This window comes from Ipomoea triloba, chromosome 13 (assembly GCF_003576645.1).
Source record: "Ipomoea triloba cultivar NCNSP0323 chromosome 13, ASM357664v1".
Lineage (NCBI taxonomy): Eukaryota > Viridiplantae > Streptophyta > Magnoliopsida > Solanales > Convolvulaceae > Ipomoea > Ipomoea triloba.
In genome coordinates this window covers 23,678,856-23,690,871 of record NC_044928.1, presented here as the reverse complement: position 1 = coordinate 23,690,871, position 12,016 = coordinate 23,678,856, and the positions used below count along the sequence as shown (strand labels likewise).

At 34.1% G+C, this 12,016-nt stretch overlaps 1 protein-coding gene across 3 annotated transcripts; it reads left to right on the top strand.

The window, feature by feature from the left end:
* The first annotated feature begins 785 nt into the window (after nucleotides 1-785).
* On the top strand, nucleotides 786-11,877 carry LOC116001907 (cytochrome b561, DM13 and DOMON domain-containing protein At5g54830-like). Of its 3 annotated transcripts, XM_031241861.1 has the most exons (8): nucleotides 786-938; nucleotides 1,183-1,333; nucleotides 4,672-4,809; nucleotides 4,913-5,067; nucleotides 5,303-8,459; nucleotides 8,778-8,853; nucleotides 10,320-10,457; nucleotides 11,836-11,877. In XM_031241861.1, the coding sequence occupies exons 2-5, from the start codon at nucleotides 1,187-1,189 to the stop codon at nucleotides 8,058-8,060; spliced, it is 3,198 nt and encodes a 1,065-aa protein (XP_031097721.1). In that variant the 5' UTR covers nucleotides 786-938; nucleotides 1,183-1,186; the 3' UTR covers nucleotides 8,061-8,459; nucleotides 8,778-8,853; nucleotides 10,320-10,457; nucleotides 11,836-11,877. The 3 variants fall into 3 exon arrangements, with proteins under 3 accessions (XP_031097721.1, XP_031097720.1, XP_031097722.1); XM_031241860.1 differs by having other exon boundaries at nucleotides 5,303-8,853; XM_031241862.1 differs by lacking the exons at nucleotides 786-938; nucleotides 4,672-4,809; nucleotides 4,913-5,067 and having other exon boundaries at nucleotides 1,222-1,333; nucleotides 5,303-8,853.
* Nucleotides 11,878-12,016: the final 139 nt, after the last annotated feature.

The window sequence follows — 12,016 nt, the reverse complement described above, 5'->3', positions numbered from 1 at the left end:
TTACCCTTATTTCATTGCATTTTAGTCCTTAATCTATGAATTAATTTCTTAGTTGCCAATAATTCAAGAATCCTAGTTTTCGTCATTTGCATCATCTGTTAGGACTTGAGAGAAGTTCACAATTTTATCAATTTTGTATTTTTGTATCAACTTCATGATAGCTACAAGGAGGTGTGTGTGTGTTTTGTAATGCTAAGAGATATAAAGGAATGCATTGATCATTCATCGCAATCATAGACATAATGGTTCACCATACAATGATCTAGGAGAACATGAGCGTTTTGTTGTGACGCCACTATTACGCTCATGCTCATCAACCTAAGTGATCTAGTTTGTCAATGACTGTACCCACAAATTCTCGGGTGATACAAGAAAAGTCAAAATTGTGTAGCTTGTTGATTAGAGCTCCACAAGGTGGAAGAAGAAGCACGGAGATATTACCAAGTAAAATCAACAATCTATTTTAAGAACATTAAAAGTTAGGAAATTTTCATTCCTAAGTAAAGAAAAGTATTGAAAAATGACTTGAGGAGTGGAAGGGATCTAAATTATGGAAGACTATGATAAAGTTGTTCATGAAAAGGAAACGGTGTCTAAGTAATATATCATGAGTTCAAGTATCTAATTTAAATGTTAAATACAAAGACAATCGTGTAAACCATTTAAGTGCATAAAATCATTTATAAGATGATGACCTATATTATTGCGAACCAACTTAATTATCATTAATTATAAAATCAACAATCTATTTTACCTATTTTACTTGACATGTAACACTCGTGCAAAGTAATCCCTGGAAATGAAAATTCGCTCTTCATTTCTACTTTATTTGCAGCAATGAATCGCTTCTGAATCTGAATTCCAGAAATTCAAACCTCAACGGAGAGTGGCTGAGTTCCTAGCTTTGTCTTTCTTCGCCGCGTATATAGTGACTTCAGGTCGGTTGTTCGACCTTTTTACATCATGATTCCGTTATTGATTCCGAAGATCAGTTGGCCAAAAGCCCTAACTGACATTTACATTTGAAACTTCAATTTTAGTTCAATTACGTGACAACCTAATAATGTTCTACTGAAGTCCGTGGATGCGTAACTAGTGTTTATCATCACTCTCCCTTTTGAATTTATTTTACGCAGAATGTATGTAATCATTGCGCTTCTTTTGTATGATGATCTGATGCAGGGAAATGGCTAGTTTGGCGGAAAGGCTTCATGTTCGGTGGGAGCGAAGGCCCGTTTACAATTTGGACGATTCAGACGACGAAACTGATATTAGGCGCGGCAAATCTTGCCCTTCACAGGAGACAATAGAGGGATTTGTCAGACACGATGCTGTAAATTGCTCAATTTCGGATTTTTTTTTCTTATACTCACATTGCTCATTTCTATGCACTTTTATATTGTGTTTGCTCCCTTGTTTTTACACTCTCTGTGCTACACTTTTCACTGACCAACATAAAATGAACTGTGTAACTTGAAAATGAAGACATAGTTCAGTGGTAATTTGGGCTTTAATTTGGTTAGTGAAACAATCTTGGAGACAAAAAGATGGTTTTTTTTTTCCCCTTAAATATGATTTCTCTTAGTGTGAACTTTCAACTCTACTGCTCATGATGTAAGGATTCAAATTAAATAGAGTTTCTGGAATTTTAGCTTCAGCAGTGTCTAGGGTGTAAACAGATTGATCAAATGTGAGTTTAACACTTTAACATGCTTGGATGGCTATTGAAATATTGGTTGTTTGCATTATAAACTGGACTTGAAAATTTAAGTATTTTAGGCTGTGTGATGGGCTTCCACTGTAGCAATGGGCAAATTAACAGTTTTTTTTTTGTTTTTTTTTTGTTTTTGTTTTTGTTTTTGTTTTTGTTTTTTTTTTTTTGTTTTGTTTTGTTTTGTTTTTTTTTTTTTTTTTTTTTTGTTTTGTTTTGTTTTGTTTTTTTTTTTTTTTTTTTTTTGTTTTGTTTTGTTTTGTTTTTTTTTTTTTTTTTTTTTTGTTTTGTTTTGTTTTGTTTTTTTTTTTTTTTTTTTTTTGTTTTGTTTTGTTTTGTTTTTTTTTTTTTTTTTTTTTTGTTTTGTTTTGTTTTGTTTTTTTTTTTTTTTTTTTTTTGTTTTGTTTTGTTTTGTTTTTTTTTTTTTTTTTTTTTTGTTTTGTTTTGTTTTGTTTTTTTTTTTTTTTTTTTTTTGTTTTGTTTTGTTTTGTTTTTTTTTTTTTTTTTTTTTTGTTTTGTTTTGTTTTGTTTTTTTTTTTTTTTTTTTTTTGTTTTGTTTTGTTTTGTTTTTTTTTTTTTTTTTTTTTTGTTTTGTTTTGTTTTGTTTTTTTTTTTTTTTTTTTTTTGTTTTGTTTTGTTTTGTTTTTTTTTTTTTTTTTTTTTTGTTTTGTTTTGTTTTGTTTTTTTTTTTTTTTTTTTTTTGTTTTGTTTTGTTTTGTTTTTTTTTTTTTTTTTTTTTTGTTTTGTTTTGTTTTGTTTTTTTTTTTTTTTTTTTTTTGTTTTGTTTTGTTTTGTTTTTTTTTTTTTTTTTTTTTTGTTTTGTTTTGTTTTGTTTTTTTTTTTTTTTTTTTTTTGTTTTGTTTTGTTTTGTTTTTTTTTTTTTTTTTTTTTTGTTTTGTTTTGTTTTGTTTTTTTTTTTTTTTTTTTTTTGTTTTGTTTTGTTTTGTTTTTTTTTTTTTTTTTTTTTTGTTTTGTTTTGTTTTGTTTTTTTTTTTTTTTTTTTTTTGTTTTGTTTTGTTTTGTTTTTTTTTTTTTTTTTTTTTTGTTTTTGTTTTTTTTTTTTTGTTTTGTTTTGTTTTGTTTTTTTTTTTCCACGTGAAATTGACATCAATGTAGAATTGGCAGTAAGAAAGTTTGCTTTGGTCCATGCTTCATAGAGTGTCCCTTTTAAAAGAACTAGAATAAACTGCTCATTTAAATGGAAGAGTAGTTTCTCTGTAATTAAATATGGCATTACTATATCACTCTTGGATCACAAAAGATTACAGCATTACCATCTTTTTGTTTGTTGAACACAACTTTTTTTTTTCTTTTTCTGAAGCATATAATTTGATAGAGCTGAAGCAAGAAATGCGTGGTCTGTGTTTGAAATTGAAACTGTATTATGATGTAATTGTATATGCACTTTACCTAAGTGTGGTTACTACTTGTTGGAATTTAATTTAGGCAACCTTCCAATATGGCACTTTGTAATTCCAACTACTCTCTACTTTTATTCTAGCATTATCTTGGACATTTTACTCCCTATAGTAAGAATCTTTGATCATTAGGCATGCAAATTTGGAGTGCCTTTTTATAAACCACTTAAAGTTAGCTTGATAATTATATGGAAAATAGAATGTTTCTTTAAAAAACATATTTGAGCATGACATTCTGATGAGGTACTTGTGTATTAGGTTTGATTTAAATAATTTAATCTGTAAATTTATCTTTGTTATATCATGGATGGTATGTAGAGGCGTAGAGCTGGTGTTGCTGCTAGTGTTCCCTTGTTTGAGATGTATGGGAAAGAATATCAGTTTGACTGGGCTACTTGATGTGTTACACCCCTCAACCCTTTGAGTAAAATAAGGCGAAGTTTGAAGGAAAGATAATCCATTGCTTGATCTTATCATTTCTAGCTTGCAGGAATTATAAAATGACCACCCCAATGATGCCTTAAACGTCTCGTCTTGTGGTCAAGACCATAGAAATACAATAAATAAGTGGAACACATTAGTTCACTCTCAGATAGGGTAGTAGGGAGGCCGGAGGGCAATTTCTCATTCATGAAACAAACACTTTTAATCCCAAAGAGCTGAGTGGGGTTGGGGGGATTGGGAGTGAAAAAACATGTTGACCAAATGGCATTAGTAGGAAAAAGAAGAATTAGGATGGAACTTACTTAGGAAGAAATGATGCCAAACAAATTGTCAGGTTTAATTATCGGCTTACTTGAGAAGGTTTTAATAATTAGGTGATGAAACACCTATTGGATTAAAGTTTAAAATCAACCCTAGAATGAGAACTGTAAACTTATACACAGAAATGGACTGGGACATAATATTACTATTTTCCTGATGTGGCAGTAAAAGAAATACTCTGCTGCTCGCTTAATCTTGTGTGGTATATGCATGTGTATCTATTTCTGCAATTGAACTTTCAGAAACCTGGTTGATAGATGTATTTGGAATTTTAACCATTTAAATGTTCACCAAATTTGTTTTCTTTGCAAAAGAAAAAAAAAACACCTAAATATTTGGCATAAATATTAAAACATCCTCTAGAGATTACTTCCTTCTTGTTAAGAGTCCTTCATTGAAAAATAAGAGAGAAACATATGAGTTATAAGGCCATGGGTTAGACTAGCTAATTGATTGGATTCAATCTTTTAGTGTGGTTTGGCTCATGTGCATTACAACCCAGTCGAGTGGCCTCGGCCCAATCTTAGATTCTAACACGGTATTAGAGCTTGTTCGGTCCACTTTGTGTTCACCCAGTTTCAGGGGAGGGTCCAATCCCAAGCTTGTTTGGTCCACTTTGAGTTCACCCGGTTATCAGTGGTATTGGTGGCGTCCAAAGTTTTCGTTAATTTTGATTTTATGATTATATGTTTTGTCCCTGTACATTCTACATATTTTGCTGAAATGATCAGTTTTTATATGTACTGTCATTCTTATTTTTTGTTTTCCTATTGATAGAAAGTTGATTCTTGTCAAGCTTGTGGTGGAGATGAGAATCTCTTGAACTGTGAAGCTTGTATGTACGTGTATCATCCAAAGTGTTTACTTCAACCCTTGGAAGCGACTTTTCCTAGTAGCTGTAGGTGCCCTGAAAGTGTATGCTCTTGTTTCCCTAACAATTGTTTTTCTAAAATTAAGGTGGTAGTCAGTAGTTATTTAATATTTTTTTTCCTTCCCACTATGATTTCTCTGTTCATAGGTGAGCCCTCTCAATGATATTGACAAAATATTGGATTGTGAAACACAACCAACTATTGGTGATGATAGTGATGCTTCAAAACTTGGATCAAAGCAAATATTTGTGAAACAGTATGATGTTAAGTGGAAAGGATTCTCTTATCATCGCTGTGCTTGGTATTTCTCCATTCTGACAGTGCTTAGCTTTCTTTGATCTGATTTTCCCCCCTCTCTATATGAAATCTATAGTTTGATGGTTTTTCATGGTCTAATATTAATGTCACATTTCTGCCATTAGCTTAATTTTCATACCATTTCTGCAATGTTGATTCTCAAAGATCATTTGCCTTCACTATTTACTTTGCTAAATTACACAAGGCAACAGTTTCTCATGTGCTGTATACTATTTCAGTGTGCCTGAGAAAGAGTTTGTCAAAGCTTACAAGACTCTTCCTTGTTTGAAGACTGAAGTGAACAACTTCCATCGTCAAATGTCATGTATACTGCTCATTCTTGGATTATTTTTCTGTTTCATTCCACTTTCTTGTTGTGATCCCGGACGGAGCTGCCCCAAGACTTGGAACAGCTCTCTTTTGAACTACACATATCAATTCTCCATGGCACAGCATCAATTGCGAGGTGTACTGAATTTAGTGGATGGTTGCTCCTTTAGGGTTAGCCAATTTGATATGCTGGAGGGTTCTGATGTGCGTTGGTGGGGTGCTGTTGGAGAAGAATTCGAGAATCTCACCAAGGGTTTTGTGATTTCTGATCAGATTTTGAACAAGACCTATAAAAATGAGAGTTTTGTTGTGAGTTTGATGAAGAACATGACATGGGATCATATCAAGGTTGTTTCCGTTTGGGATCTGCCTACAACCTCGGGTTTTGGGCATGTTGTACTGGGAAATTCGACAAACTCAACTAATTATTTGGCTCCGTCAAGTGTGTATGTGAATGGGTCTGAAGTTCAGGCAAAAGGGCAACCCACAATGTTGGAGAATTGCAGAATCTTGTCTGAGAATTATAGGATTAGGTGGACTTTAAATAAAGATGAAGATACAATTGATATTGGATTAGAGGCTGCAATTCCATTTGTTAATTATATGGCATTTGGGTGGGCAAATCCTAATGCTTCATCTAAGTTTATGTCTGGCAGTGATGTGACAATCACAGGTTTCAGGGAGGATGGCATGCCATTTGCTGATGATTTTTTCATTTCAAAGTACAGTGAATGCATGATTAAAAAGGATAGAAGTGCTGAGGGTGTTTGTCCAGATACTGTATATGAACCATCTGATCAAGTATTAGTAAATAATACAAGGTTGGTTTATGGTCACAGAAGGGATGGTGTGTCGTTTATTAGGTATAATAGGCCCCTTAATTCTGTTGATAAGAAGTATGATATTCGATTGTATCCAAAGGATAAAATGACAGTTATATGGGCATTAGGATTGATAAGCCCTCCAGATAGTCTCCGCCCTTTCTATCTTCCACAAAACCATGGGGGTACATATGGGCACTTGACCCTTAACATTTCAGAACATGTAAATGATTGCCTCGGACCTCTTGATGCGGATGATAAACAAGATCAAGATCTTGTAATTGCTGATAAAAAGGAACCACTTATTGTTACAGCAGGTCCAGCATTATATTACCCCAATCCACCAAATCCTTCACGAGTTCTCTACATCAACAAGAAAGAGGCACCTATTCTCAGGGTTGAGAGGGGAGTTCCAATAATATTTTCACTACAAGCTGGGCATGATGTGGCATTCTATATTACTTCTGACCCAATTGGTGGAAATGCAACATTGAGGAATGCATCTGAGACAATATATTTTGGGGGTCCAGAAGCAGAAGGAGTTCAAGCCAGTCCTACAGAAATGACTTGGGCACCTAACCGTAACACACCAAACCTGGTTTACTATCAGTCTGTTTATACACAGAAAATGGGTTGGAAAGTTGAAGTAGTTGATGGTGGTTTACCAGATATGTACAACAGCAGTGTTATTTTGGATGACGAACAAGTTACCCTCTTCTGGACATTGTCAGAAAATTCAATATCTATGGCTGCTCGGGGTGAGAAAAAGAGTGGTTATCTTGCAATTGGGTTTGGTCGTGGAATGGTGAATAGCTATGCTTATGTGGGTTGGGTTGATGATGACGGAAAAGGAAGGGTAAGCACATATTGGATAGATGGAAGAGATTCCTCTAGTATTCATCCAACAAATGAGAACTTGACAAATGTTAGATGCAAGTCAGAAAATGGCATCATAACTATGGAGTTTACCCGTCCATTTCTTCCATCATGCATTAAAGATGATAGGCCAGAATGCAAAAACATTATTGAGCCTACAACCCCACTCAGAGTTGTATGGGCAATGGGTGCTCAATGGTCAGAGGGCCACTTAAGTGTGAGAAATATGCACTCTATAACAAGCAGTAGGCCTGTTCTGGTGCTGCTTATGCGTGGTTCTGCAGAGGCAGAGGAGGATTTACGTCCAGTATTAGCTGTACATGGATTCATGATGTTTCTAGCCTGGGGTATCTTGCTTCCGGGTGGGATTCTGGCTGCTAGATACTTAAAACATGTTAAGGGAGATGGTTGGTTCCAGATTCATGTTTATTTGCAGTATTCAGGATTAGCAATTGTTTTCCTTGGCTTTCTTTTTGCTGTAGCTGAACTCCGGGGCTTTGCATTCAACTCACTTCATGTTAAGTTTGGACTTCTTGCCATAATGCTTGTCATTGCACAACCACTGAATGCATATTTGAGACCTAAGAAGCCTTCTCCGGGTGAGGAGGTTTCATCAAAAAGAGTTCTTTGGGAGTATGTCCATGTTGTCACTGGCAGATGTGCCATCATTGTTGGGATTGCTGCTCTTATAAGTGGAATGAAGCATTTAGGAGACAGGTATGATGATGAAGATGTCCATGCACTCATCTGGGCCTTAATTGTTTGGTTTCTAATTGGTGCTTTGACAATGATATATTTGGAGTATCGTCAAAGGAAGAGAAGGCAAGATAGAGAATTTGGAAGAAGCAATTGGGTGTTGGGTAATGGTGAGGAGGACGATGTTGATCTACTGAGTCCAAGCAGGGCTGTAGACAAAGACTTGCAAGCTTCTGAAAGAATGGAAGTTCAACTGGAACCCTTGAAAAGATAGAGATACACACAGATTTGTTGTAAATTTTGCACTCGCCACCACCAATTTTGGCACTTGTTAATGGCTCAGTATACAGCAACCCATCTTTATTTTCCTTCTTCTTTGAACCCCTTTATTCATTTCCAAATGCTTATTGATGGTCTGTTGCTGCCAAAAGATTTGATCCTACATCCTCTCACCCTTACCCCTAAACAAGGAAAAAGGTCACTGAAAGAAATGCTTCTTTACTCTTAAAGATTGATTATATGTAGACTGCACTGGTCTTTTTTCTTCAGGTTATATCTACATTGGACCAAGAGCTCTTGCAACCGTGCTTGATTTGTTAGCCTTCTTCTTCCTTTGTCCTACGCTGCATTTGATGGATCATTAATATTTCCAAGTAGAATCAATACCATGAAAGTAATTCGCTAAAAATTACTTTTTCATGTAATTATTTAGTTTATGAAAGTGAATCCTATATTCCTATGTGCATGGGATCCAACAGTTTAACAAAAATATGACAAACCACTATAAAGGATATAACTTGTCGACTAATTAATTTTCCAGTTTTAGACCATAATATATATATTTTTAAAGAAGTTTGTTTTTCTTAGTTTGACATGTTTCTGATGCTACCCAACTAATGTTCACTTTTTGGTTGTGTTGGAGACCACTATCCCATTCTCCTTGCTCCGTTTCCTTGCAATTACAATCTACCACTATATATTGTCAAATCAGGGTTTTGAGTCAAACAAGATGATCTGACTTTGAAGAGAAGTGGTTTGGGTTCAGTTTTTGAATCTGATATGCTGAGGTATGATTTCATATTCTTCATATAAATTGTATTGCCACATTAATCATTTTGTTGGGATTCAAACAAGCACACAAAAGCAAAGACATGCTTGTTTTTCTTTGATGTAGTTAAATGTAATATGTCAAAATTTAGTTTAAAGTAGCTTTGGGCTTGTTTTAGGTTGTATTTTATTTAGTTGATCTTTAAATTGCCAAATAGATTATAATGGTAAACACTTCCATGTTTAAGTCTGCATTAATTGGATGACAATAGTTAGAAATGAACCTTTGAAGATCTGAAATTTGTATTAATTATAAGTGAAGTTGGAGTGAAATGTATGCTTGATTTAACAATTACTTTGTAAAGGGGAATAGGGGAAGTGGGTTAAAGGGGCTGTTGGGCTATTGAAGATGGAATGGAGTGGTTGGTGGGCTTAATGATGGCATCAAGGAGACATATATTGGGTAGAGTAGGTCGTGAGATAGGTCAAGTGTCAAGAGCGGTAGTGTAGCCGGTAAGAATTTTCACAGAAGATGCTTTTGGGGGTGTTGTGGAATCGGTAAAAGATTAGTTGACTAGTGTTGGTGGGTGGATAGAGTGTGGGTATGAATGATTTGCGATAGGATATGATTCATGAACTTCATACTTTTTTTGAAATGCCCTAAAGCCCTTTTCTTTTAAAAATCATTCCCTTTTTTTGTTGATTTTTTTTTTTTGAAATTAACAAAAGCTTTATGATACAAGCTCTCAATTTTGTTCCACAAAATTTTGTAAACTACAATATAGCAAACAGAACTATTACCAATTATGGCTCCATAGCAACCAAGTTTGTAATTGATATCTCACTAAAGTTTCCCAACTTTAAATTGTGTGTGTGTGTATACATCAACAAACTTTAGTTATTGACACTCTAGAGTACTAGTATAGCATCAATGTTGTGACTCATCACAACCTTCCGATGCATTAGAGCCTACTAATGCCCATGTTTATATATAGACTGCTCTTTGGCAGCACATTAAATTCAAATTGGAATACATTTGTACTATTGCATATTTCAATAGTGAGTACAAAAAAACTATTGTTGATGGGATGATAGGATTGGTTTTAAAAATTTCCAGGGAGCTAGGGAGCTTCGATGTTTCTTTTTCAAGATTTCTATTTTCCTGATGTGGCGGTAAAAGAAATACTCTGCTGCCCTCTTGAACTTGTGTATCTGTTTCTGCAACTGAACTTTAAGGAACCTGGTTGGCAGATGTATATTTAATTTTAACCATTTAGATGTCTGTCATATTTGTTTTCTTCTTAAAAGAAAAAAAATCCTAAGGATTTGGCATAAATGTTAAAGCATCCTTTAGAGATGACTTCCTTCTTAATTGTGATTTTAGGGTTATATGTATTGTCCTTGACTCCTGGTACATTCTCTTTATTTTGCTGAAATGATCAGTTTTTATACTGTGATTTTTATTTTTTTGTTTTCCTATTGATAGAAAGTTGATTCTGGTCAAGCTTGTGATGGAGATGAGAATCTCTTGAACTGTGATACTTGTACTTATGCATATCATCCAAAGTGTATACTTCAACCCTTGAAAGCCCCTTTTCCTAGCCCCTGGAGGTGCCCTGAAAGTGTATGTTCTTGTTTCTCTAAACTTAAGGTGACAGTCAGTAATTTAAAAAAAAAAAGGTGATAGTCAGTAGTTATTTATTTATTTTTTTCATTTCCACTATGATTTTCTCTGTTCAAAATGGCTTGGTTTTTCACTTGGGGGAGTGTTAAAGAGTCCACATTGAAAAAGAAGAGAAACACATATAGGTTTATAAGGCCATGGGTTAGACTAGCTAATTTACTGGATTCAATATTTTAGTGTGGTTTGGTCCATGTACATTATAGCCCAATTGAGTCACCTCAGCCTAAATTAATGTCACATTTCTGCAATATTGGTTCTTGCCTTGATGATTTACTTTGTTAAATTACAAAAAAAAAAAAAAAAATGTTCCTTATGTATTATATACTATTTTAGGGTTCCTGAGAAAAAGTTTGTCAAAGCTTTACAAGATTCTTTCTTGTTAGAAGACTAAATGAATTTTCCTTGTCAAATATTATTGATGAATGACGCAGAATATTATGTTGCTTTATGACCAGAGTTAGCAGATATAATTCTTTCAGTGTTGTTTATTTTACTGTAAAGCTTTTTTATTACTTGGATGCCTTAAAGTGTTACTTTAATATGCGATTTGAGACTGAATTGGACTTAATCTCATGGTTTAAGTTGAAGAAAGTTACAATGTACATATGGTATCTTTAGAGTGCTTTAATCGATTGGCATGTTGTATTGTAGTATTCTACTTGAATTTTGAGTATAGAGTTGATAGGTAGAGATTATTTTTTCAAACCTCATAAGTTTCAGCTTAAGTTCTTCATTTGTAGTGGTCAATTAAGTGATTGAACCTGTAGATTGTTTCTGATTAGAAAAAAATAGAGGTATTAGAGTGAGTTATATATATTTTGATGCACTTTAGGATTGTAGTAATACAGATCTCTTATAGGTGAATACTTAAGGATGATATCACATATCGCTGCAATATTAATATTAATTGATTGAAAGTTAAGGATTACTTTACAAATTAAGATAGTAGAAATGTGACTACTTGATGCAATATTTAATAAAGATTGAAAAAGTTTAGAGTAGGAATTCCACCGAATTGAAGTTGGGTGAAGTTTAGGATTAGCAATAAGTTAAATAAGTAAAATTTTCACTGGACATTTCAACAATTGGACAAGGGTATGGAAGATCAAGGTCTCCCAAAATGGAGGACCTTTCTTTGGAGAGCTGTGAATGAAGTCCTGCCCACCACCTCCAATTTATTAGTAAATAGGGTAGAAGTTGACCCTTCATGTCTAATGTGTGGTGGTCTTCATGAGGATACAATGTATTCATTCTTTAGTGTGACTATTCTCAACGGGTTTGGCATGACTCATCTCTCTACCCATTTCTAACATCACAGGCACCATATCGCATGCTGTCTTGCATGAACTCTGGAGAGCAAGAAATATAGCTGTCTGGGAGAGGAAATTATCGAGGCCAAGGAGCGTCTGGATAGCGGCAAAAGCAGCTGCAAATTCTTGGAGGCAATTTGGCAGTCCAGCAAGTGCAGCTCCCATCTGTCTTGTGTCGCAAATCCCCTA

Coding starts and splice junctions, on each gene's coding strand:
- LOC116001907 (XM_031241861.1), top strand. CDS start 1,187: ATGGCTAGTTTGGCGGAAAGGCTTCATGTTCGGTGGGAGCGAAGGCCC. Junction 1,334..4,671: donor GATTTGTCAGACACGATGCT/GTAAATTGCTCA, acceptor TCCTATTGATAG/AAAGTTGATTCTTGTCAAGC. Junction 5,068..5,302: donor TCTTATCATCGCTGTGCTTG/GTATTTCTCCAT, acceptor ATACTATTTCAG/TGTGCCTGAGAAAGAGTTTG.